The sequence below is a fragment of the Penicillium coprophilum genome, assembly GCF_028826855.1.
Source record: "Penicillium coprophilum strain IBT 35676 chromosome Unknown utg000002l_segment0_segment1, whole genome shotgun sequence".
Classification (NCBI taxonomy): domain Eukaryota; kingdom Fungi; phylum Ascomycota; class Eurotiomycetes; order Eurotiales; family Aspergillaceae; genus Penicillium; species Penicillium coprophilum.
In genome coordinates, this window is record NW_026622722.1 from 4,034,830 (window position 1) to 4,059,792 (window position 24,963).

General features: G+C 49.8%; 9 protein-coding genes across 9 annotated transcripts; 5 read left to right on the top strand and 4 right to left on the bottom strand.

The window, feature by feature from the left end:
• Positions 1-695: 695 nt before the first annotated feature.
• N7500_003569 (uncharacterized protein) lies at positions 696-1,352 on the top strand (the record flags this gene model as incomplete). Its single annotated transcript, XM_056674715.1, has 1 exon — positions 696-1,352. One exon carries the CDS (start codon positions 696-698, stop codon positions 1,350-1,352), a length of 657 nt encoding a protein of 218 aa, XP_056535240.1.
• A 419-nt stretch (positions 1,353-1,771) lies between these two features.
• N7500_003570 (uncharacterized protein) lies at positions 1,772-4,595 on the bottom strand (the record flags this gene model as incomplete). Its single annotated transcript, XM_056674716.1, has 4 exons — positions 1,772-1,829; positions 1,883-2,046; positions 2,102-4,216; positions 4,287-4,595. 4 exons carry the CDS (start codon positions 4,593-4,595, stop codon positions 1,772-1,774), a joined length of 2,646 nt encoding a protein of 881 aa, XP_056535241.1.
• A 247-nt stretch (positions 4,596-4,842) lies between these two features.
• N7500_003571 (nuclear cap-binding protein subunit CBC2) lies at positions 4,843-5,616 on the top strand (the record flags this gene model as incomplete). The annotated part of the gene is made up of 5 exons (XM_056674717.1): positions 4,843-4,908; positions 4,991-5,091; positions 5,141-5,185; positions 5,238-5,429; positions 5,487-5,616. 5 exons carry the CDS (start codon positions 4,843-4,845, stop codon positions 5,614-5,616), a joined length of 534 nt encoding a protein of 177 aa, XP_056535242.1.
• Positions 5,617-5,768: 152 nt separating this feature from the next.
• On the bottom strand, positions 5,769-6,628 carry N7500_003572 (pyridoxal 5'-phosphate synthase glutaminase subunit PdxT; the record flags this gene model as incomplete). Its single annotated transcript, XM_056674718.1, has 2 exons — positions 5,769-6,339; positions 6,396-6,628. The coding sequence occupies 2 exons, from the start codon at positions 6,626-6,628 to the stop codon at positions 5,769-5,771; spliced, it is 804 nt and encodes a 267-aa protein (XP_056535243.1).
• A 464-nt stretch (positions 6,629-7,092) lies between these two features.
• N7500_003573 (4'-phosphopantetheinyl transferase family protein) lies at positions 7,093-8,295 on the top strand (the record flags this gene model as incomplete). Its single annotated transcript, XM_056674719.1, has 1 exon — positions 7,093-8,295. The coding sequence occupies one exon, from the start codon at positions 7,093-7,095 to the stop codon at positions 8,293-8,295; it is 1,203 nt and encodes a 400-aa protein (XP_056535244.1).
• An 864-nt stretch (positions 8,296-9,159) lies between these two features.
• On the bottom strand, positions 9,160-13,278 carry N7500_003574 (anaphase promoting complex subunit bimA; the record flags this gene model as incomplete). The annotated part of the gene is made up of 6 exons (XM_056674720.1): positions 9,160-9,326; positions 9,384-10,177; positions 10,679-10,746; positions 10,823-12,663; positions 12,714-12,887; positions 12,942-13,278. 6 exons carry the CDS (start codon positions 13,276-13,278, stop codon positions 9,160-9,162), a joined length of 3,381 nt encoding a protein of 1,126 aa, XP_056535245.1.
• A 768-nt stretch (positions 13,279-14,046) lies between these two features.
• Positions 14,047-14,648, top strand: N7500_003575 (SND2/TMEM208 family protein; the record flags this gene model as incomplete). Its single annotated transcript, XM_056674721.1, has 2 exons — positions 14,047-14,055; positions 14,142-14,648. The coding sequence occupies 2 exons, from the start codon at positions 14,047-14,049 to the stop codon at positions 14,646-14,648; spliced, it is 516 nt and encodes a 171-aa protein (XP_056535246.1).
• Positions 14,649-15,189: 541 nt separating this feature from the next.
• N7500_003576 (uncharacterized protein) lies at positions 15,190-19,173 on the bottom strand (the record flags this gene model as incomplete). The annotated part of the gene is made up of 4 exons (XM_056674722.1): positions 15,190-16,732; positions 16,810-18,219; positions 18,273-18,989; positions 19,055-19,173. The coding sequence occupies 4 exons, from the start codon at positions 19,171-19,173 to the stop codon at positions 15,190-15,192; spliced, it is 3,789 nt and encodes a 1,262-aa protein (XP_056535247.1).
• Positions 19,174-19,995: 822 nt separating this feature from the next.
• On the top strand, positions 19,996-24,639 carry N7500_003577 (E3 ubiquitin-protein ligase SSM4; the record flags this gene model as incomplete). The annotated part of the gene is made up of 2 exons (XM_056674723.1): positions 19,996-23,017; positions 23,078-24,639. The coding sequence occupies 2 exons, from the start codon at positions 19,996-19,998 to the stop codon at positions 24,637-24,639; spliced, it is 4,584 nt and encodes a 1,527-aa protein (XP_056535248.1).
• Between the last annotated feature and the right edge of the window lie 324 nt (positions 24,640-24,963).

Sequence of the window (24,963 nt, forward strand, 5' to 3'; positions counted from 1 at the left end):
GGAGTTTTGATTTTGATTTTGATATTTGTGAATCAAGCGTATTACAAACTATGGACTCTATTACAGATTGTGATAGTTGAGGACGAATGCAATTTGTTCCAAATGGATGACTATAGTGAGCTTGGTTCCACAACACACTTGTTTCCTAGCCTTCTATTACTGACGATAATTGTGAGAACCCACACAGACCATAAGACCCAATTAGATATCATCTAATTGCCCAATGAAAGAAAAGTAAAACATATATTCACCTCACTGATCACGTGTGTGTTCAAACCCTATATATCAACAGAGGGCGCCTTGAAGGAGGAGAACAAAGAGACCTTGAGGTACCTTGTCATTGTTTATCTTCTGTAAAAGGTATAAGAGAAAGAATACAAAGCCAATAAAGCAGATAAATAAAGGATGCCAAGCAAAGAAGCCCCAAGAATGGAAATGAAAAGAGATCAACCAAGCCTGAAAGAACACATGGTCTTTGTCTAACATGCTACTTTCTTTGGGACAAACTTGTCAACCAAAGCACTATCATTCGACTACGTCTTCAATGAGCCTTGCAAGCGAAACCATAAGATAGAGGATAGGGCCACTCGTTCATACTCTCCACTAAGCCCTGCGATCTGCCAAGGTACCAACCCAACGGAATCTGCGATTTCTCATCCTCCAAGATGTGCATCTACTGGACCTGCAAATACACAATGTGTGGCTGTATATGGGACAGGAATCCATCGAAATGCCGGGATAAACAGCTCTGCTGGGGCCCAAGAATGGTAGCGCTCGAATCCCACACAGCGACATGCGGAGACTGTTGGACAAGAGGGGATAAGCGGGTCTACGAACGACAAGAGTATCACGAATCTGACAAAGACAGAGAAGACTCCAAAAAGGCGATATCGGATTGCGAAAGCCAGTCAAATGGGAGTGACAATATTTCTGACGATGAAGACTATTTTTCAGCTGATGAGTTCCTGTCGTTATCTCCATACTCGCGACCTGCGACCCCACAACTTTACTATGAGCAAAATTCGACGATATGCCCTGTATCTGAGGATAACGATTTCGATTTGACCAGGACCTGTGACCCCGTGGATCTTGCGTCGATGGGGAGGGACTATCGAGCAAGGCGCCACAAGACGACATCATCCGAGTGCCCATTGGATGGTACATATTCTTTTGTTTCTTGTGAAGAGTACGGCGACGAAGAACCTCCAGATGAGGAAAATACCGGTGCTGAAGACAAAGAAGACGATCTTTACTATAGCATTGTAGGTCTGCCTAGTAGGCCTAAAGGCCCGATCAAAAGCTTGGAGGATCGATCATTGCGGTTATATGGCTCTGTGCAGGAGACCAAATAGCAGGGTAGGTGAGATATGAAGGCTGGAATAGAAGATGTTGTCAATGTATTAGTTGTTGTAGACTGCACCATTTCCCTTCAAGTCGGTTTGTTTTGGTGCATTTTATTCATTATCCAGGTCATTTCAGGACCAGCATCAGACCATTGCGTAGATATAAACAGCATGAAGAGGCGTGGCAGAACGGCCATTTGAGGCTATATGAATCGACTAGGAGAAGGAATAGAGATACGAATCTTAATGATATATTTTCATAATTAATAGCTTGATAACTTTTGCTTAGATCTAGCTGAGGACAGGACGTCGTAAGGCTAAAGGTTCAAAATTGAGGCAGTGGTTAGTCCCACGAGCCTCATGAATTGATGCATAATAACATACATGTGGGAAACTGGATCCTCTAACAATATGCAGAGCTAGATAGTTCACAGACTCGTGTTAAGTCGTTCCAAACGCGAGGTAATCGCGTCAATAACAGCGGACCTGGAAGAAGATTAGTCAATGATCTATTGGTAGGTAAAGAATAATCAACTCACTCTCGTTCGACCATCCTCATCGCATCTGCAATCTTGGCCCGTTGCAGTCGTTGGGGCACCTTAGGCTGGCCCCCAGGAGAGGATGAAGCTCCAAGTTCTGGAGAAGGCATTTTGCCGGCGACAGACTTGGTTTGGGCCATAAGGTCCTGCGCAAGGCGTTTGACCTAAATGACATGTGAGTAATTCTAGCGGGCCGAACGCGAGAAAGACAAAACTTACAGTCTCCAAACGTGAGATCAAGGGTTGATCCTCCTCTTGTTCTTCACCCTGCTGTAAGGATGCAGACAATGCCTTCACCTCGGTTATCCAAGCCCTCTCCCTCTCACTCAGAGGGCGACCTCCGGAATTCAGGACCTTTGTGCGTAGTGCCTCATATCGTCGGTTCAATTCACTTTGCCTATCCTGGGCAGCTTGCAATCTCTTATCCAGCGCTTCGCCATTTCGAACTCCCTCCTTGCGATGCCCATCTTCACCAATCTCACTTGTAACACCCTTGACACGTTCTGCAACATCCGCAAGCTGCTTCAATTGGTCCTGCATCTCGCCTTGCAGTCGTTCACAGCGGCGGAATAAATCCGAAGCGGCTCGCTCAAGAGCATTTGTATGTGCCGATAGCACGCGATGCGCATTGGCCACAAGGTCCAATGTCGCAGGAGATAGGCGCACTTGCTCTTTGAGTGTATGGCGTTGCCGATGCGGGACGTGCTTCTCGACAAAAGACTCCAGCGGAGAGTTGGCGTAGAAGATGGCGGGAACTTGATATGGGGCCCGGCTCGGGGGCAAAATAGGCAAGCCTGATGCTGGTGCCCTGGAATCATACAGCGATTTGTCCAGTGCCACGGACAGAGAATCTTCTGGAGTATCCATCACAGCTGCATAAGGGTTAGATGGATGGTAGGTGAGAAGCAAGTAGCCAAGGTCGAAGTCATAGAAAACAAGAGACGAGGCCAGATGTTCATTTTGCGCGGTAATATCGGCATCCGAAACCTGTAAAATTTTCTGTCGAGTGGTCACATTCCCGTCACAGAGAACCTGGAGACGGAAAGCGGAACCTGCAGTGTCTTCGGCTTGCAATTCGGCTTCCAGTCTCTGTACCCAGTCGGATAGAGAGATAGACACCACGTTCGTGGCAGTTGTCACAAAGAAGGAGTATCGAGAATGAACATCTTTGGTGAAAGTAGGCCATGTAATTGTTTCCTTTCCAGCCTTGATAGTATCCAGTGATTCGACCAAGACCAATTCAGTCGGCTCTGAAAGAGGAGTTCGGAAAGCGTTCTTCCTAGCTTTGGGTAGCCATTGTCCTTCAACGCCATTGAGCTCTAGGCAGATGTGGACTCGGCCATTCCCACTAGTAAGAGAGAGAACCGTTGCCGAAAGCTTCTCTTGGTCCGCAGCTTCCACGGCTAGCTCTTCTTCCTCGCCCATCATGAGATCCTCGACGTTTAGACTGGCAGCAACCACAAGAAGATCGCACAGATCCAAATCATCGAGCTCATCGCCATTGTCGAATCGGAAAGGCCCTTGTAATCTTGGGATGGCGCTGGGATTAGCCGGGCGAGTGAACACATCTGCCCCTTGAATTGTTTCTGAGGGCCCAGAAGGCACATCCAGAGGCTCTTGCTCATCAAGCTCGGAAAGCCAGTCGTACTGTTGCCGGCAAGCAATCAGTTCCTCCTCTGATTCCTCGGGTTCCTGCTCCAGCGCACCAAGTTTGGGAATAATCGCCGCAGACAGAGAAGGGATACTTGTAGAAGGGGCTTGCCACTTAGAGGGTAAAAGGGGGCAGAGCGCATAGAGATCGCCGGGTCTCATCGCCACCCACAGAGTCATGGGCGCCCATGCATCTTCTTTCTCGCTTCCATTGCCAGCGAAACAGGCCGATGCAACCTCCATGTCAATGACATCAGCAGAGAATCCCTTGTTTTTGCCAAATCCAGAAGGCGCAAAGTCCTGGTCGGATGAGGTTCCATCGACGAGCTTCTTCAGATCAATTGCTAGGGTCGGCTGGTCGAAGGACCAGTGGTTATTCCGGTCCAACTCCCAAACACGCACCGCAGCATCAGCTGTGATCGTAACGATACAGCCCCCTAGATTGGTGTGCAATCCCAGTGGATGCCACAGCGCGGAGACAACTGGGGCCTCAGGAATGACATGGGTCGTCGGTCCTAACTGATATGTCTTCAGGCGGATAGAGTCGCAGTCGGAGGACGAAAGGTGTGAAGAATCGGGGAGAACGGCGATATGAACAGTGTGTTCAGTGATGATGGCAAGGAAGGCGCCATTCGGGGAGGGGATGATCTGTTTGATCAGTCCGTACACAGGTACTGCTAGAACCTGCCGAAACATTAGTCGCAATTCAATTCAACCAACGTTTGGATCCCTTGGGTACACTAGGTTTTCGTACCCGGTAGGGAGGAGTCTGAGTGTGGTCAGTTTGTTCTCCAGCTTGACCAGCAGGTGCCCTTTTCTGTTTAATCTCTTGCTGCCATTGGTCTTTCAGCCGGGCAAGGTTTGACCACCGTATCTCATTGTCCACAACGGCGAACACCTCGTTTCCCCTCTTGGCGATCGTTCGCGTAGCTCCATTTTTCGCAGGCTTGGATCCAATTTTCAGGTCCTCCCCTGGAATTTGGGCTGAACTGCTGGACAGGAACTTTGCGCCAGGCGAGGGCCGGCACAGCCAGGCAGGCGCGTAACTGGTGACCTTCGGCATTAAAGATGATTCGTAAGTTGTTTTGTATAATCGAGGCCTTAAAGAGTTTCAGACCATCCTAGAGCGGTCGGTAATAGCAGACGAGTTGCGCGTGTAAAAAAAGTAAAAAGTAGACGGAAGCAAAGTTGTTGATGCGGAGTGGAATTCTTGGGTGCCAAGATCTTTCGAAGAGCTCCGAGCTGCTTTGCTTCCCCAACTACGTTCTGTCAACCACACACTCCAAGTTCAACATCCCTCTCAATTCACCATGAGCTTACTGGCTGTAAATACAGTCGATCGACTGGATCGACCTAGCGCATACTATGTCAGCAAGGTGAGTACTCGCCGTGGACTGCCCTTCACCAAGCCTTAAAACCAGTTCGGATGGGCTCTAAAGGCTGAACAACTGTATGCAGAACAAGCGACGCAGATTCAACGACCGGGAGGAAGAGGAACAGCAGCAGGAGAAACCCGATGACAAACTGAAAAACGCGACAACCCTCTACGTGGGAAATCTGTATGCAAGGATGTAATAATCTACAATTTCCATCACTGACCACTTCAAGCTCCTTTTATACCACCGAAGAACAAATCCACGAACTATTTGCCAAGTGAGAATGTGCCTTCGGTTTCCTCTGATTTATGATTAACGTCGAATTTCAGGTGCGGTGAGATCAAGCGACTTGTAATGGGTCTCGACCGATTCAACAAAACTCCCTGCGGCTTCTGCTTTGTCGAGTATTATACCCACCAGGATGCGCTGGATTGCTTGAAGTATATTGGAGGAACCAAGCTGGATGAGCGGATCATTCGGACAGATCTTGACCCTGGATTTGAGGAAGGACGACAGTTCGGGTATGTGGTCTTTGCCGACAATTGCTACGGGCCAGTAATGACTGACTTTCTTTACAGACGAGGCAAATCGGGTGGTCAAGTGCGTGATGAATACCGCGAAGAATACGATCCGGGCCGTGGTGGATATGGCCGCGCCTATGATGAACAGCGCCAGCGTGAGGAAGATGAATACGGCGCCGGAAGGTAGGTCAGGGCATAATGAAAAAGTACTGGCTTGGCAAAGCAATGGCGTTACTTAATGAGAGGGTGAATCCAATTAGCAGAAACAGGAAATGTCTATTCACCGAATACTCTATTTACAATTTTCTTTTTCCCCAGTCGCCTTCTAATGCTGATGACCTATTGCTTTAACTTGTCTCGTTTCGACACTGCTGATTGAACTTCACGCAACCACCAAGTGTGGATTCTTGCGTCGCCTGTCAGCTCCGGGTGGAAGCTAGTGCCGAATACATTGCCCTGTCGCACTGCAACAATGTCGCCAACTTCCTGGTCAGGATTGATGTCTCGACCCTCCGTGGCGTGCTGGGCTGCCGGTCCCACTAAGGTCGCTAGTACCTCGACGTGTTCTGCTGTTGCTGCTTGCGCCACCGAGTCCCGTGCTTGTCTAGATGGTGCCACTACAACATCGTCCTGTTGGACTTCTTCTGTTTGAATGCCCTCATGGTGGGGAAGAATTTTCTCCACGATAGGGGCTCGAATAAATACTGCTGGGAAGGGAGGCGCGTCCCGACCCAAGAATGGCAGATCCAATGGGCCTTGGAAGCTTTCCGTCTGTCGACCGAAGTGGTTTCGGTTCACTCGCACATCAAGACCACCAATTAGCTCTTGTCCGCCTTTCTTGGTCTTGTTGGCAGACTCGGCAAGCAAAATGAGGCCGGCGCATGTACCCCACGTTGGTTTGCGATCCACTCTGCATATACCCAATGTATTAGATCGGATTAATATGCACTGAGCGGAGTCACTTACTTTACAAATTCCCGCAGTGGCTCGAGAAGATTTGACCTTGCTGCGACCAAAGACATAGTGGTACTCTCGCCTCCAGGCAAAACCAAAGCATCACATGTTGCTAATTCTTGTGGCGTTCGTACTTCAATGAAGTGCCATTCCGATGATGGTGCTTGCTCGGCGGCTTTCTTCAACAGCTGTATATGCTCAAAGAATGCGCCCTGTAGGGCCAGAACTCCGACAGTGATTGGCATTTCTCTAAAGATAAGAATTGCGGAATGTCCGACTTCGGATTCTTCTTGATATTGATGACTCGTTTGGGAGCACGTGATTTTGACTTTCCGGCGGGGAACTTCGCAGGCCATGATCACGTGATACCTCTTATCTCCGTCTGTATTACCACGCGACTTCCATGAGAGAATGGTGGAAGAAGAGAGAAAAGTAACATCAATTTAGAGTGCCCAGTGTCTCTACCCACCGCTAGGCATGACAGAAGAGTGTTCCTATGCACCATCAAACGGGGATTGTCTTATCGACACGTGTTGATAGATAAGAGCCCCGATAGGCGGGGCAACATGGCCTCGATCTGTAGATGCGGAGCATCTAACCTTGGAAGGTTGGTGTATATATGCAATGGTAGACCTCGGAGTGTCTGGACTTGTGAGTAACTAACCACAAAACCTCCTGTAATGCATCCACTAAGCGGTTCCAGATCACAATGAATCTCAATGACATCAAACAGAACATCTCCAAGGACCAGCCCACATTGGTCCGATGGTATATCGATGTTAGACGCTGGGATGAAAAATCCTCTGATCTGCCTCTTCTCAATACATTAACTCAGTCTGATCAAGCAGCCGTCAAGAAGTACTATCAAACATCGGACAAGCGCCTGTCCTTGGCGTCCCAGCTCCTGAAATATTACTACGTTCATCAAGCCACTGGCACTCCCTGGAATAAGATTGAGATCCAGCGTACTCCCATTCCAGAAAATCGTCCATTCTACGACTCGAGCCTTGATTTTAATGTAAGCCACCAGGCTGGCCTCACTTTGTTCGCAGGCACGCGTGCCGCAACAGCCCATTCCGGTGAACCTCAAGGTCTGCCTCGCGTGGGTATTGACATTGCCTGTGTCGATGAGCCATCTCGTCGTCGCTCCAATCGTCCCCCAAAGACACTTGCTGACCTGGCAAATTTTGTGGATGTTTTCACTGATGTTCTCTCCCCCCGTGAGCTTGCGACCATCAAAAGCCCCTACGCGACTCTCCAATTGGCTCGTACGCTTGGTCTCAATAAAAGTGACCCCAGCAATGACAACGAGGAAGTTCTTGCTGCCTACGGCGTTCGGCTGTTCTACTCAATTTGGGCTCTCAAGGAGGCTTACTTGAAAATGACCGGAGACGGCCTTCTGGCCACCTGGATAAAGGATCTGGAATTCACAAACGTCGTTCCTCCCGAACCCGTCCAGAAGCTCGAATTCCCTAGTCGACCTCTCACTCCTGACACTCTCATCGTGCCCTCCGTCCAGAATTGGGGCCGACCTTACTCCGATATTAAAATATCCATAGGTGGCATTCCCAACCATTCTGTGCGCGTTCAGCTCGTCAGCTTCGAGTCCGACTACATTGTCGCCACAGCTGCCTCGGGCCCCAATATTGGAACTGTCACGCGGCAGGTAGTCGTAATTGACAGCGGTCACGACCTGCCCGGGTGCGTCGCAGTCCCGGACCCCGAGAATGGATATCAGGATGTCCGTATTGCTCCTCTTGCGCTTCGCATAGTCGGCGACCCGGACCCCTGGCGGATGCAATCAAAAATCAGCGACCCCTGGTTACCCATGCAGGAGGTTGATCTTGACATCGATATCCGGCCATGTGCCGAGGGACGCTGCGAGCACATCTGGAATCCACCTTGTTCCTAAGTCCCGTCTTTTTGGGGGGGGGATTTGACCAGTGTGCATCCCCCGAGTTATCTGCATGTTGCATCGCCTCATCCCATATTTCTTTTTGAGCGAGCCTTTTGGCGCGATTATTCCCCTTAAGCAGATTTTTGTGCATTGTTATGATTAGCGAAAATAAACTCTCTTCTTCGCTCCATCTCTGTGCTTTTGATTCCAAGCAAAAGCCATTTTGAGGTAGCTGGAAATCCTTTTGCGGAACGCTAAGTGAGTGCTGATCAGACGCTCATCTCTAGTAACCCCTTAAGTGATCATCAGGTCATTTTTGGTGCCGATTTTCGATTATTGAGACATCAGATCCAAGGCCCTTCCTCGAAGATAAAGTACAAGTTGCGCGAGAAAGGATGGTTAAAGAATCCAATCCTATTTCTATTATGTGGACCAGTGTAGATCAAGTATATGAAAGTGAAAAAAAGCAAGTATCCAACAGTAGCCGGGTCATGTCATGCGTTTGCGCTAATAATATATACATTTTGAATTGCAAAGGGGGAAGAGGCGGTTCAAAAGTGAAAAGTCTAGAGGCAATGCCAACGATCAGACTTTTGTTGATCTCCTGAGGAGTGAAGGATAGCGCCGGATATATTCGACGGATATATTCGACGTCTAAGGCCCGGGAATTATATTTCTTGGGTATCGGAGAAATGGGCAGGAATATACTGCAGCGAGTTTCAAGCGCACATTGCTTCTTGGTTAATTGTGGTGTTCGGGTTTGCTTTTCGCTGTCATGCAGATCAGTTTGAATGCCTGGCATTGCACTCGAATCAAAAGAGCAGCATGGGAAGTGCCGAGCGCGGAGCTTTGTGACGAATCACAGTTTTGTTTTGACACTTAGATTTCGACAGCGCTGGAGACGCCGTTGGTGCGAGCAACATCGACCTTCTCCTTTTGTGCATGGGACATTGCTGCAAGAGTTTTCAGCATCGAATCCCGCGTCGACTGGGTCAAGCTATCCACATCGTCCGATGTCAAATCCTGAGTCAGGATGGGAGGCAAGACTGTTTCATAATTGTTAGCCATACTCGACTGTCTTGACATCCTCTACTATGACCTACCTTTGATTTTGATCGTTCCAGCGTTGAATCGCCAGGCACGAGGCGACATAACGTGTGAATAGTTCTCCGTCACGATCGGCACGATCGGCACACCGGCCTTGACAGCGAGGTGGAAAGCACCCTTCTTGAAGGGTAGTAGGGTAGGCTCGTCAGAGTAACTCCGGGTTCCCTCAGCGAAAATAAACACGCTCTGACGGTGATCACGCATCTCGGCGGCGGCACCATCAAAGGCCTTGAGGGCTGTCTCCCGGTTGGCGCGGTCAATGAATACAGTCCGGGACAAAGACATGAACCAGCCCAGGAAAGGAACATTCCGCAGTGACTTCTTGGCAGTCACACTACAGTATGGCGGGAAGATGCAGCCAAGCATCAAGACGTCGAGCTCAGTCTGGTGGTTACCAATGAAGACGGCCGGACGGGTGGAGAGGTATTCTTCGCCTTCGACAACCTCGAACGTGACGCCGGTTGTAAGCCACATCACCCACTTGAAGCTGCGACCTGTTGCCCACTGTGAAACACGGCCGTATCCAACTAGCCGCAGACAGATCGAGACAACCACACCATACGCGGCAGAAACGAGGAGACAGCCATAGGAGGCGAGGCACCGGGCGAAAAATGCGGCGCGAGGCACTTTTTGACCGAGCGCAAAGAGGGAGGCTGTTAACACAACGAAAGCGCTAACACCCGAAGTAATATAAGAGCCGAAGGACATGGTGACGTTTGTTGGGCGAGTTAAGAAGAGCTGGGTAAATGCGGTCAGAGGACAGAAATTATACTCCCCGAGAGAAAACGTACTTGTTTCTTTGTTATGAGGGAAACACCCAGCCCACGACTTTAACACGACGGAGGAATCAAAGAAAAGAGGAATATCTGATCAAATCCAAGACTGAGCCATTCATGGCTTGTGGGGAAGGGCAAATCGGAGTAGAAACGTTGAATCGTTTTTCTGCCCTTGTGCCGACTTACCGCCTGGCAAGTGCATATGACGATGTCACCCGGGCACTTGCGAGGCCATGTGTATTGTAGAATCAAGTCTATTTATTCTAAGGATTCAGCCAATAATGAAAATCAGTTTCCTTGAAAAATGATAGAATTATGCATGCACCACCCTCATGATGCATGCCCAGGGGAAAAATCGTTCAACTAATGTACAGAACACCATCATATGCCAGATGTCTAAACCTGGAAAAGAAAACTCCACAGTGATGCTGTGCAAAGAGGCCCTCAAGCGCCGAGTTCATAAGAGAGGGCCCCGTGGGAACCCAACAAAAAGACCTGGGACATCACAGGCCTACGCTATGTCCTCATCCTCCATATCGTCGTCGTCCAACGACTCCATTGCATCCTTGATGTATTGTGCAGCCTGTGCGAGACCATAGTCAGAAAGAACTTAGAAAGGGAAGAACAATTACGAAAAAAAAAAAAAAAACAAGACGTACCTTTGGGTCCAAGTTCAAGGCCGCCGTGAAATGCTTGATAGCATTGGCCTTGTCGTGGAGCATTTTGTACAGCTTTCCAAGAAGGTAGTGCACGTTTGCTTCATCCGGCGCCATGTCCTTCAATACCTTCAATTCTCCCAATGCAAACTTGTATTCGCGCAGCTTCATCAGTACGCGCGCTTTGCGGAACTTAGCCAATACCGAGTTGGGGGCCAGCAAGGAAGCTCGGCCGTAGTGAACCAAGGCATCTTGAGGATTGTTCATTTTCTCTAATACCAGGCCAATGCAGCAAATGAGCACCGCATTCGTCGGGTTGATGCTGGCCGCATTGCGGAAATGCTGCTCAGCGAAGTCAAGCTTGCCCATTTTGTCATACACCGTCCCAAGTCCGTACCAAGCATTGTAATGTCGATTGTCTGCATTGATGCCGTGGCGATAGGCCTCCAACGCCTTGTCATATTCTTCGTTGGCGACATATTCATGTCCTTGTAGCGTGAAAGCATAGGCAAATTCAGGATCAATCATGGTCGCACGCTTGAAGCACTTGAGCGCTTGATCGTGATCCCGTTGATGAGAAAAAGAGTTGCCAATAGCACACCACGCCTGAGGGGACAGGCGATCGGCTTCAAGTAGTTGATGTGCCAAGTAAGCCAGTTCTACATCGCTTTTCAGGTGCCATAAGACAGTCGAGTAGATCTCCATATCCTCGGTGCGAGAGGGCGCTAATTTCTGAACCCTGGAGAAATACTTGGCAGCTTCTGTGTAGCTCGCTTGCTCGAAATAGGTCCGTCCAAGTTGAGACAAAACCCAAGGGGTTTCACGCTGCCCTTGGGAGAGAGAATTGAAAGAGCTAATGGCGTCCGCACACCTGTAGCGGCTCAATGCGAAATATCCAGATGCAAGTTTATTGAAAAGTCCCAAAAGCCAATCCAAGGCTTCGAGCTCTTTAGTTTTTTCGCCATTTTTGGGTAATGGAGGGACGGCAGGTTGAGATTGCGACAAGCCAGGCCGATTATCTTTACCATCGTTGTCGGGTGTCTCCATGGGTTTTCGATTGCCACTCACGACACGACCGACAGTAGGTACACCTACCCGTCCTTTCGGGGGCCCTCCTCTCAACTTCTTCATTTCGCGGCCATCTCTGCCAGTAAGCGTGCTGTTTGAAAGTTTGCTAGTTGTGGGTTTGATCTGGTTGAAAAGGCGGACGCTTCGGCGCTGGGGAGCGCCTGGTTCAGTCGGTTGCGATGACGGAAGGGGATGGGCGACTTGCCCAGAGACTGTGCGCTTGCGATCGCCGAATCTCGATACAAGAGAGGGGTCTCTTTCTACCGGAGCAGTCGGCTGAGTCTCTGATTCGGTTCTTGTTTTGTTTCGAGGTCTAATGCCCGTTGGACGCATTCGCGGTGGAGGTTGCCCGGTATGGTCAAGGCTCATAGTTTGGATTGTTCGTGTCTTTCGAGCAGGTGCCAGGGGTGCTTCCCATCCAGCTTCTGGGTCAGTGACGCCATTCGCAATACGGAAATCGTCAGAGCCACTGCTCTGTGCACCTGGGGTCTCCATTCCGTCGTGAAAGGTCGGCTGTGCCACAGCAGCAAAATTGACAGAGCTCCCGTTCAACTTTTCCCAAAGAGCGGAGCTCCCAAATGTGGCATCGGTCTCGCCACGGGAGGCAGAGACCATAAAAGGGTCGGATTCAGGGTTAGCAGGAGGTTGCATGGGGAAATTCCCTTCTTCGCAAGTCACGTTGTCTGGCGCTGTGGATATTTCCTCCGGCGATGAAGATATTATTGCAAGAAGTTCTGGACTGAGCTGAAAGATATTCGGAACTCGAATATTGACACCTGACATTGTGTTAGAAAAGTCCACCCTAAGAGTAAAAAACAGAGCATACCTGTTTCGCAAAGCCCCATGAAGGCATCCCACATGAAAGGGTTCAATTTTAGTGCTTCCACGTAGCAGTCAACTGCTTTAGTCAAATCTTTATGTGCGTGCCAAAGTTTCCCCTGCAGAGAATAAACAGCCGCAGCATCAGGCAGGTGCTGTCGCTTATTTTCACTATGCTTGTCTGTAATATTGTTAGCACTGGAGCTTGAAGTTGGAAATGTTTCCCGGCGCTTACTCCAATGGTTCTTGGAGACCCAGAGGGGTTTACTGCGCTCCAGAGCGGTAACACCATCCAAGTATTTCCCCAAGTCCAAGCAAGCCTGAGCAAAGACATAGGCACAACCGGCATGTAGACCACGCGAGCCCGAAGCCTGGCTGCATTCGAACGCAGCCTTCACTTCTCCGTTATGTAGATGGCAAAGGGCGAGCAAATATTGGGCTTCAAAGGATCTTGGTTCATAAGCGAGGAGGCGCGCAGCGAGAAAGAGCGCATTGCGGATTAGGTTATTGTCGAGTTGGTAATAGATGAGGTGCCTTAGCTGGCTGGCAACATGCCCGGTGGACAAGGCCATGGTGAGGGGTCTGCAGCACGTTATGCGACAGCTCAAGGTGAGGTGGGGATTGTATAGTGATTATTGAAAGTCGTGATAATAATGCGATTGGGAGTGTCGCTTCGGCGTTACTGTAACATCAATGTCTGGCGCCTTTGGGATATCCTCCAAGACGCGGGGAGGAAACAACGACGCGATCGAGTAGGTTGTTGCAGCGCGATCGAATGGTCCATCAACAGCCGCAAGACATGGACAGCAGCAAGTCCGATGTCTTTGTCAAATTTGCTTGAATGCAGGAGCTATCGACTGCTCTCGGTACGCAGGTGTGGAACAATGAGGAATGTAAACCCAAGCCGGAAATCATAAGCGGACGAAGGATAGAAAGAAGCGAATATGGATTCTTCTGGTTACGTCATTTGCAGACGTAGCATCAATATCTCAGAGTACCAGGGACATTTCCGAAGAAGCGGAGAACTGCAAGATGTGCTCAAGATGAGATGAACTTTTGGTCGTTCTTTCTGTTATTTTGGTCTGAAGCGGCCTTTGTCATTTCTGCCGTTTTTGTCAGGCGGTGAGTGTAGTGGAGGGCAACAATCACCCGGATGTGCTATAGCTGTCATATGCATGCCCCCCCTCTCCCTCTTCTGCCTCCGTTCAGCTTCGAAGTCCGATCACTTGCTTGTCATTTGTAAGGGCAAAGGTGTGGCCAATTTGTCTAGGGTGTTTTGAATTCGCAAAGTTTCATCGTTGGCATAAGATTGCAGATCACTTGGTGATCGCATTCAAATCATGGCTCAGGTATGTACTAAGGACACTTTGATGCGGATACTGAACTTGGCCCGAGATTCAATCATTGTATGAAAAGTTCTCTGACTGTATCACAGAAAGCTGCCAAATCCCTGGCGACCCGCAATGGTGCCGTGCTCAGCCGTACTCACCTCGTCTCTGCCGCATTGCACCTGCTCTTCCTCCTACTGCACTTTGTCTTTCAGCGGCCGCGCTCACTAAAGCCATACTTTTTCCTGGCTTTCCCAACCCTTGCCATTGAATACTACTTGGACCGGATGGGCCGGCCCCGCTATAATGAGGATGGTTCTTTGCGCTCCGCCGGTGAGGACCTCAATGCAACCGGCCTAACGGAGTATATGTGGGATGTTCTTTACTGGACCCAGGGATGCATTGTTGCTGCTTGCCTCTTCAACGACCGGGCTTGGTGGTTGTGGGCTGTGATCCCATTGTACTCTGTGTATGCTGCCTACACCACGATAATGGGTGTGAAGAAGGGATTTGCTGGGATGGGTGGTGGCGGCGCTGGTCAAGAAGGCGATGCCCCAAAGAGCAAGACGCAGTTGAAGAAAGAAAAGAGAGGCTCCACTATGAAGTATAGGTGATCTTGTTGGAGTGTGGAGGATATGTACAAGCTCAGCTGGTATAAAATGGGAGGTCCAAAGTCATTTCCATTTCTATTAGTTGCCATCTAAAGGACCCTTTTGTTCTATATCTCGATATATTTATCAACTGGAGCAGGTAGTTCTACCACCTTTGAGGCGAGTTTTGGTGCGATGCACACCGCGGGTGATAGCTACAAATATCATATCCAGCAGCGCAACTCACAAGATACATACAATACTCGAAAAATCCATTCATTATGTACCAAGCATATATATATCACTTCAAACAAGCCTCGTATTTCAACCAGGAAGTGACTAGGGTGGAACGCAAAATGAGAAGATAGAAGCCGAAAAAGGAAAGCAAAATAGTGGATGTTGCAGATCATGAGCATATGGCCGTCGTGGTAAACTATGTGGGGAGGATTGCGTCGTGTACCGCGCATGATGTTCCCAAGGCATGGTTTTCGCTTAGAACAAAATGATTGAGTCCGAGTCAAGAGGAAAAGGGAAGAAAAGATCATATACGCTAGATTAAAATTGATCAGAGTTCATCTTTGGCTGAAGCTGCAGCATTCTTAATGCTGCTTGTTGTATCTTCAACGTAGGATGCGGCAGTCTCGACTGCTTCGGACGCAACGCTGCCATATTTGGCGGCTAGACCAGCAAGCTGAGAATTGGCGCTTTCAAGGGCGCCAATAAGACGGGTACCTGCACTCTCCATTGCGTTGGGTTCCTCGCCGTAGACAGCTGTGCTGGCTTTGGATTGGATATTTTCAATGGCATCTTTGGCGCCATCGATGTAACCAGATTCCTTGCCGTGAACAGCGCTACTGATTTGAGCGGAAGCCGTCGAATAGACATCGGCTGCAGCTTCGGTGGCCTTTTCGTAGAAACCCTTGGGACTTTCGTAGATACCAGCGCTAGCGGCTTCGACAGCAGCATGGAGTTGGTCTTCCGCGCGTTGAATGATGTCCTCTACGCTGGGGGCTTCAGAAACGATAGAAGCAGCAGCGGAGGACGCAGATCCGTAAGCTTGGTTAATGTAGCTAGAGGCAGAGGAGACAGCTGCAGTTGGGTATGGCGTCTCATATGCGGCGTTGAGCTTGCTCAGCACACTCTCGGTAAATGAAGGCTCCTTACCCACAATTAGTTCAGCGACGAGCTGCTGGACTGCTTCAAATTGCGGACGTCCGTTGTTCACCACTTGTTGCAAATATGGCGTTGGTGCACCGTATATCTGCTCGCTGGCGTAAGAGATGATATTTTCCCAATTTTCAGAGACTTGACTCGAAAAGGACGCCACAGGGCCGGCGGAAGTTCCATAGATGGCCGAGCTGGCCGAAATGGAAGCCATCGAGAGAGAGGAAGAAGCCGCAGAGAGGGCAGCATTGTATCTGGACGAAGCATCATCAATAATGCTTTGTGCTTTGCCACCATCCGCAGGAGAGATGACTGAGCTTGCCGATGCGACGACAGCGGCAAGGCTGGCAGAAGCCAACGACGAAGCGTGCTCATATTGAGACCCGGCTTCCTCAACAATTCCCTTGAAAGGTCCGACTGGCGTGGGAGTTGGAGAACTATAGATCGCTCTAGATGCCGTAGAGACAAAAGCAGAGTAATGGTCATGGGCCAACCCAACTGCCTCGTAGTAGCGACGCTGCGCATCAAGGACGAATGGGTGGAGGCCTCCCTCAGGAGGAGTAGCTGTTGGCGCTGGTGACTGCACCTGGGCTAGTTGTTCGGACGCTAAGCTCAGTCCCTGGCTTAGCCGGGAAGAAGCGATGGATGAGATTTGGGCCAGAGGTCCATCGTTGGATGGCGTCGGAGTAGGACGAATCGCGCGGAGCTTCGACTCCAGCTCATCTGTGGCATACTTTAAAGACCCAGAATAGGCTGACTCTATGGAGGCTAGGAGCTGAGCATGTGCAGGAGCGCTAGATTCAGCCATTTGGCCGATAACTTGAGACTTCGCAATCTCATAGAGCACTTTAGCCTGGTCTGTTGAATCAGCAAATGCCGAGCTGACTCCGCCCATCAAAGATTGGACTATCGGTGTTGGGGTGCCGTAGATGACCGACGACGCACTAAGGCAGAAATTCGCATTAGCGAGAGTTCGACTTTGTATCCAATTTAAACATGTGGGATATGATATACAACTTACGCGGCTACAGCTTCGCTATATTTTTCAGAGGCAGCACTGGAAACCTGCTCTCCGGGACTCAGAGGAGTGCCATGGATAACGGTTGAGGCGGCTGACCAGGCAAGAGAATATTGTTCACTGGCCAATGATGCTGCCTTCTCGCCGATCCCGGGGGTCGTCGATGCACCGTAGATAGCTTCACTGACAGCATTGCTCACATCGCTATAAGTATCGCTGGCCTTGCTCGCCAAACTGTCCAGGACATCGTGGCTCTCGTCATCTAGGATAGGTGCTTGATGCAAATTTGCATCGGCAGCCGCAACACCAAAGGCGGATCTTGCAGGAAGTTCCTCTTCCACCACAATATCATCATTCATCACAGACTCGTCAGCGCTATCAAAATCTGCCTCAGAATCGACAGCTGGTGAAGGCACATCGGCGGAGTGTGTTTCCTCGTAAACGTCGTCCGAGGTTGGTGCTGTCACCTTTTCGGAAGACTCATGGTGGTTAGAATCCATTTTGGCGGCCTCTTCGTCAGACACCTTAGTCTCTTGGGGCTTGGGTCTCGCCGGCGGGGCTTCCTTGCGAGTTTCGAAATCATCGCTTACTTCACGAGCAGCGATCTTCCAGATCCCAACATCCTTCAACCGGACAAGTTCTCTGGCAGCTTCTTCGGCTTCATGCATGCCCTGGTCCATGATGTCACTTGCCACGGCTCTAGCGTCGGATACGGATTTGTGGTTCATGCCGACATTTCGGATGTCGTTGCGCCATTCTTCGAGTTGGGCTTTGAGGGCATGGTACTTTGCCCAATCCTTGTATGTGACACCGTCCATCCACGCCCAGCGCATGCCAATCTCTTGTAGGCCTAGATCGCGAATGCTGTCGAGAACATCCAGTGTCGAATTGACAGCAGCAGTCACTCGGCGAACAAGCTCGTCTTCGAACGAGATAGACCACTCACGGAGTGCATGGGCGCGATCTCTCACTAAGATAGCGGAAGTTCGAATATCCCTGACCAGCAAGTCGCTTGTAGACTTCTCGACCTCCGGGAAATCCTCCTCTGGCATTGAATCCGCAAGCTCATTTATACGTTGCTTGATTGAAGAAATCTGCTCAGCGGAAACCGACTGAAGCGCAGTAGCAAGGCTCTGACCGTGGCTGTTTGCGCTGCTTGCAACTAGGGCGGACACTATCTCCCCAATACGTTCCTCGAGATCTTCAATACCTTTATCGGCTGCGAGAGCAAACTTTCCTTGCCACCGCCCAAGGTCCGAATCTATCTTTTCACGAGCTTGCTGTGCTTGCTCGGTAGGAGTCAGTGTGGGTTGGGCAGGAGGCTGGGGCGTGGAAGAAGTCACGGTGGTCGTGGTGTGAATCTGTTCCTGCAACTTAGAGGTCGAGGAGGTGGCGGGCTGCACAATTGAGCTGCTAATGTCTGATTAGCAAGCCGTGGACTGGAGAAACCAAGGGACTATAAATACCTATCCACATCCTCTATGACAGCGCGAAGTCGCTTTCCCTCCCTGTAGCTTGCCAACCGCTGGCCGATCTTGACCAGTTGGGGCTCCACTTGCTCAGAGTAAAGACCGGTAACGTGAGGCCATAGTGAGCTGTTAGCATAGTAGACCGCGGATGACCAGGCATACTGTGCTCGGGGCACGACATGGGCTGTCAAGAAACCCCTGCCTGCGGAGTAGGCCTTCTCAATGAAAGGCCTCGAATGGGCGTAGAAAGGTACCAGATGGCCTTGATAGACAGTGAGCACAAAATTGTTGACCCTCTGATAGAATGGTGAGACCACAGCAATGTTTTGCTGGACGTAGGGATCGATCTCGGCCAGGTAAAGCTGGCGCACCTTGCTTTGGGCAGTCTGTAGTCTTGGTGTGACTTGATGCTGCCATTGCTCAACCCCATAGTCCTGGGCTTGTTTCAATGCTGGCGCTCCATATCTTTCATATCCTGATTTGGCAACTTTCGATGCCGGGGTATAAACTCGCTGATTAAACACTTCCACGTACGGCTGGGCTTGATGAACGTAAGGCGCTGCATATATATCATAATATGGCGTCACATAAGGTTCCAAATGCGAACGGGCAATCAGGTAAGGCTTGCAGACTCGAGGCGATGTCTCCGTGAGGTCCTCGAGGTTTGATGGGCATCGAAGTAATGGCGAAACGAGTGCGTACCAGATGCATAGTCTAAGAGGTGAAAATGTTAGAAGGGGGTTCTAACTATAACTAACCATGGCGACACCATCACTCACCTCACCACAAGTCCGACTGTCCATCGCACGACACCCTTCTTCCGTGGCTTTTCTAGATTTGTTTGGCTCTTTGTGTTGGCCATGACATCTGGCACTTGGCCATTCTCTTCCACCACCATAGCAACTGAAGTTGACCGGGTCGAGGTCACGCAATTCTCTCGTAAAATTGAATGTCGCCGTAATCTGCGGAGGGCTTCACTACCACGCACTTAGATCGAGTCGGCTCAGCACAATATTATGGCTGCATCGGAAAGAAGCTCAAAGCCTGGTGGAATATGTGACTTTTCGAGATTGGAGCTCGAGACTGAATAAATTCCAAGCAAATTGGATGCTGTAGGCGAAATGCTCGCGTTGGTCTTGGCGTTAGCAACTTTCACGGGCCGCGGTCAGATACTTTAAGTAGGCTGGGTCAATTTCAAAAGATTGCTGTTCCTAAGGAAGAAAGGGAATCAAACGCATCGGCTTTAGGTCTGATGAAAAAGAGGTCAACCTTATTACATTAAGGAGACAAGGAGATTCGATCGCAAATGACACAATAATCAAGGATTTGTTTTTAGAACTCAGTGAGGTCATCGGTGGCTACTCGTCATGCAGATACAACAATACCCCACTACCACTACTTTAACAAGTCGGTAATGTTGTATTTAATGTACTGCCAACACACACCGCTGAGTCAGCGAGTTGGATGGCCGGGGGCCGGACATCTTGGCTGAATTGCTTTGTTACAAGCACCAATGATCTACAGGTTACGCTTGTGAGGTATGCTACTCCTATCTTGAAGGAATGTAGATTTTCTCACTAAATCTTTCTATTCAGCTCACCTCGGATCGTCCAGCAACACGAGCTTTACCGCATGTTTACATCTTTTACCATTCCCGCTCGACTAGGAACATGGTGAACATCTGATCAACCACCGTCAACTCGGCGAAATTCACGAAATTATGGAGCTTCCAGACTACCGATCTCGCAGCAATGCGGAGAACACTGTGTTCCCGGATCTAATGAACGACCCGGCTTATGACGAAAGGGAAAAGGGATTTGATGACTTGGATACCTGTCGGATATGTCATGGCGAAGCAACGGAAGAGGAACCGCTGTTTTACCCGTGCAAGTGCAGCGGCAGTATTAAATTCGTTCACCAAGTATGTTTGGTTGAATGGTTGTCACACTCGCAGAAGAAACACTGCGAGCTCTGCAAAACGCCATTCCGGTTTACCAAACTATATGACCCAAATATGCCCCAAAGCCTTCCCGTACCTTTGTTTGCGAAGCAAGCCTTGATACAGTGCTTCCGAACTCTGGTGACATGGCTGAGGTTTGTTCTCGTTGCATTTGTCTGGTTGGGATGGCTACCGTGGTCGATGCGGGCAATCTGGAGGGCACTTTTTTGGCTTGCTGATGGCCGGTGGTCTGCCAATGAAAACATTCGAAACCAGGCCGCACAAACCGCCCAAGATGGTCTAGGGCAACTATTTTCAAATGGAAGCGCTGCTGCGGTAGCTCACTCGATTACTTCGACCATTTCTAATCCCGCTATCTCATCTGCTACTGCTGTACCATCTGTTCGGTCGCCCGTTCTCAATTTCACAGCTGGCGAGCCACTGATGTTCACCCTCATCAAGAAAATGATCCCTACTCTCTTCATATCCGCATTTACCTCAACTGTTGGACAAGAAAACGCGCATAACAATGTCACGGCCAGCTCGACCAAACCTCGGTATCCGTCGTGGCTTTCGGATGTGAAGTTCCTGAACTCGTTGACACCGTATCCAACAATCAATAACATGATCATGGACACATTGGAGGGACAACTCATCACCCTTCTTGTAGTCGTTGCATTTATTCTACTCTTTCTGATTCGAGAATGGGTTGTTCAACAGCAACCCATGGTAAACATCGCAGAAGGAGAGCGCGAGGCTGCTCTTCAATTGATTGCAAATGCCAACAATCGGGTGAATGATCGAATCAACGAAGATGGTCTTGCACAACCAGAAGCCATTCCGGCTCAACCAGAAAATGATCTCAACGCTGAACGGGCTGAAGCCCTTGAGTTGGACAATGACACCCTTCCTCATTTTGTCCCTCACTCTCCAGCTCCATCTTCGAATGATTCGGAATACGATCTTCCTGGGTTTCAAGCGGAGCTACGACACTACAATGGGAATGATCCGGAGTACGAAACAGGAGGCCATCCTCCTACGGCTCGCGCTCTGGCTTTCCGAGACCTAGTGGCCCGAACCCATGGTGACCATGAAGAAATGCTGCGAATCCTCCGTGAAGAGGCTCATGGTGACGATCTGGACTGGATTGTGAATGCAATCACCGGAAGCGCCATGAACCGAGACCCAGCAGCAGCAGGGCCTTCTACTCGTCCACACAACCCCGAAGATCCAGGATTTGCACACAATGTCGATGTTAATTTTGAACATGGAAATGTTGATGATCACATACCTGATACAGATGCCGGACCTTCTACGCAGAACGTGGATCATAGTCCATCGACTAGGGACGATGACATGCCTGTCCGCAATGTACAAGTGGATGATCGCCCTCCACGGAGCCTCACTGAAAGGGTGTTTGAATGGTTTTGGGGAGATATCACACCAGTAGAGCGCAATAGAGACGAACCAGTTCACCAAGATGAGGAACGCATTGTTCAGGATCCAGCCTTGGAAGAACCATTCGTGCCTTTGCCAAATCGGATGGAACAAGTTCAACCAAATGCTGCCGCTGATGCTGCTGCTGCTGCTGCCGCCGCCGCAAATGCCGGGCTGGACCCTAACGACATCGATGCAATCGAAGGAGATGATTTCGAAGGGATCATGGACCTCATTGGCATGCATGGTCCCATTTTCGGGCTTTTCCAGAACGGCGTCTTCTGTGCCCTTTTAATTGCGTTCACAGTAGCCATCGGTATCTGGCTCCCGTACCTATGGGGTAAAATTGCTCTTGTATTGTTGGCCAACCCTCTCGAACTCGTCATTGGTGTCCCTATTACTGCAGTTGAGGTCGTCGCAGATATTGCTCTTGATACTCTCATTGGTGTCGTGGGATATCTCATGTACTGGTTTAGCTTTGTCTTCAAGATTGTGCTGAGCCCATTCAGTGCTCTTTTACCGATTGGTGAATGGATTCCCCGGGACAACTCGGTCACCAGTGCATCGCTTTCCCTCATCGATGCAAGCAGTCACCGCTTGAACAAAGTGATCAAAGCATTTCTGGTCTTTCATGAGTCTGATATCCCCATGTTCTCAGTGCTCTCGCACCAGGCGCTCAAATTACACCAGGCCCGCCTCGGTGCTGTGTTTCACTCGGTCTTTACCACTTTGAAGTTCATCCTGCATGACTTCCCACTTCGTCTTGTTACTCTCGGTGTCCCCGGTGCCCTGTCTTTGGACCTTGATCTCTCCCATGTCAAGAATTTCATTGGTCTAGCACAACAACAACTCGCCGCATTCGCCAAATCATCACTTTTCTCAATGCCTGGGACACGGTTAATGAACGCAAGTGCAGCAAAAGCAGCCTCGGCCACAGTGCCTGTCGATTATGACCTGGCGGTCTGGGATTCCAAGGATCGTGTCATCGCTATTTTCATGGGCTATTTGCTGGCGTTCATGACGGGGCTTCTCTATCTACGGATCACAGGGCTGCTTTCTGGTGCCAATCGGGGACAAAGAATCGAGGGTCTGCTTGCTGAGGTGCTGATACAAGCTGGAGGAGTCATGAAGGTCATCCTCATAATCGGGATTGAGATGATTGTCTTTCCATTGTATTGTGGCAGTCTTCTTGATCTTGCTCTACTTCCTCTCTTCTCCGACGCTACTGTGGCCTCTCGTATCGCCTTTACTGCTGCATCCCCGCTCACTTCGCTTTTCGTGCATTGGTTTGTTGGCACTTGTTACATGTTCCACTTTGCCTTGTTTGTTTCAATGTGCAGAAAGATTCTGAGAAGTGGCGTGCTTTGTAAGTGCTCTTGTTCATTTGCCGGACTTTGATTGTTTTACTAATTATCTGACTCTTCAGACTTTATTCGTGACCCCGATGATCCAACCTTCCATCCAATACGTGATGTTCTCGAACGCAGCATCACTACCCAGCTCCGTAAGATCGGGTTTAGTGCCCTTGTCTACGGTGCGCTAGTAATCGTTTGTCTGGGCGGTGTCGTCTGGGGTTTGCACTTTGCCTTCGATGGTGTTCTCCCAATTCACTGGTCTGCCAGTGCCCCGATGCTTGAGTTCCCGGTTGATCTCCTATTCTACAACTTCGTGTTGCCTGTAGTCCTTCAATCATTCAAACCTTCAGAAGGACTGCACGATTTGTATGACTGGTGGTTCCACAAGTGTGCGCACTTCCTGCGTCTCAGCAACTTTTTCTTCCCTGAGAGACACCTTGAAGAGGAAGGTTACCACGTCCGGAAGACCTGGTGGGGTATTCTATCTAGAACTGAGGGGGATTGGGAACATCCAATAGTGGGAATCGATCAGCAGGCTGCAGCTGAACGGGAAAATCGTGACGTCTACTTCTTGCGCGACGGTCGATACGTGCGCGCCCCTGCCTCTGATCAAGTACGCATTCCCAAAGGCAACCACGTTTTCCTCGAAGTCACCGAGGACAATGAACGCGTTGATGGGAAGCCTGATCCTGCAGATGGGCTACATGGCCGATCCAGCAACATGTTCACCAAAGTCTACATCCCTCCCTCCTTCCGGACTCGGATCGCCGCCTTTATTCTTCTAATCTGGCTGTTTGCCGCCACCACCGGGGTAGGCATCACCATTATTCCCTTAGTCATTGGTCGGAAGATCATCGGCTCCTACTCCTCTACTTCTGCTCCGGTGAACGACGTCTACGCCTTTTCAAGTGGTCTCTGTGTGGTCGGTGCGCTGGCCTACCTGGCGTACTACTCCAGCACCGCACTTGAATTCGTGCGAGAGCATTCAGGCACATACCTTCGCTCTCCTCGCCAAGCAGCGCAAACTAGTCTAGGGCTCGCACTGGATGCTGTTCGGCTTCTCTACGTTGTTCAAGTTGCTATTATCATTCTACCGTCACTCTTCGCACTACTCACTGAACTATACATTCTAATTCCAGCGCACACCCTCTTCGGCGATGGAGAGTCGCATGTTCTTCATGTCGTTCAGGACTGGGCGCTCGGGGTGTTGTATGTCCAATTGGCCATCAAGTTGACTTCTTGGCATCCCCATTCCTGGGTGGCCGCTGTGGTCAAGAGTGTCTTCCAAGATGGTTGGCTGAAACCAAATGCGGGCCTTGCCACTCGTGCCCTCGTTATTCCAATTATTCTCTTCACTGCAGCTGCAGTGACCTTGCCCCTGTCGTTTGGGTTCGCTGTGCGCTGGACAATTTTCTACTCCCACGTAGGAGTGTACCCTAATGTTTACCGTTATGCTTATCCCATCACACTGTTAGCCTTACTGGCTGTATGGATAGCGCATCTACTGCTGAGACGAGTGGCGGTCTGGCGCACCAACATCCGCGACGAAGTCTATCTCATTGGAGAGAGACTGCATAATTTCAGTGAGAAACGAGCACGGGATGTCGGTGTGTCGCGTGTGATGACGGGGTGACGAATCGGATGATAGCTTTGGCCTGGTTGGCATGAAATCTCCGATGGCTCTCTTACCTTTTAACTCTGTTGTATGTACAAATTAAATCGAATGAATAGAATTGAAGTACTACCTTCCTGTCGTCGAATGCCTAAGGCAATAAATTTATATCTGTAATTGGTATTGGTAATACCGTAATCTAAACATTCATTACCTGCTGCCTGCCCCGTCACCCCACTATTGGTGTCTCTTGTCATCGTTCATTGGTTAGGCAACAGGATTCCCTCAATGCGCCGTTCTGTGGTTATCGGCCTTCATCGCCTCAAGGCACCCATTGAAACTGCT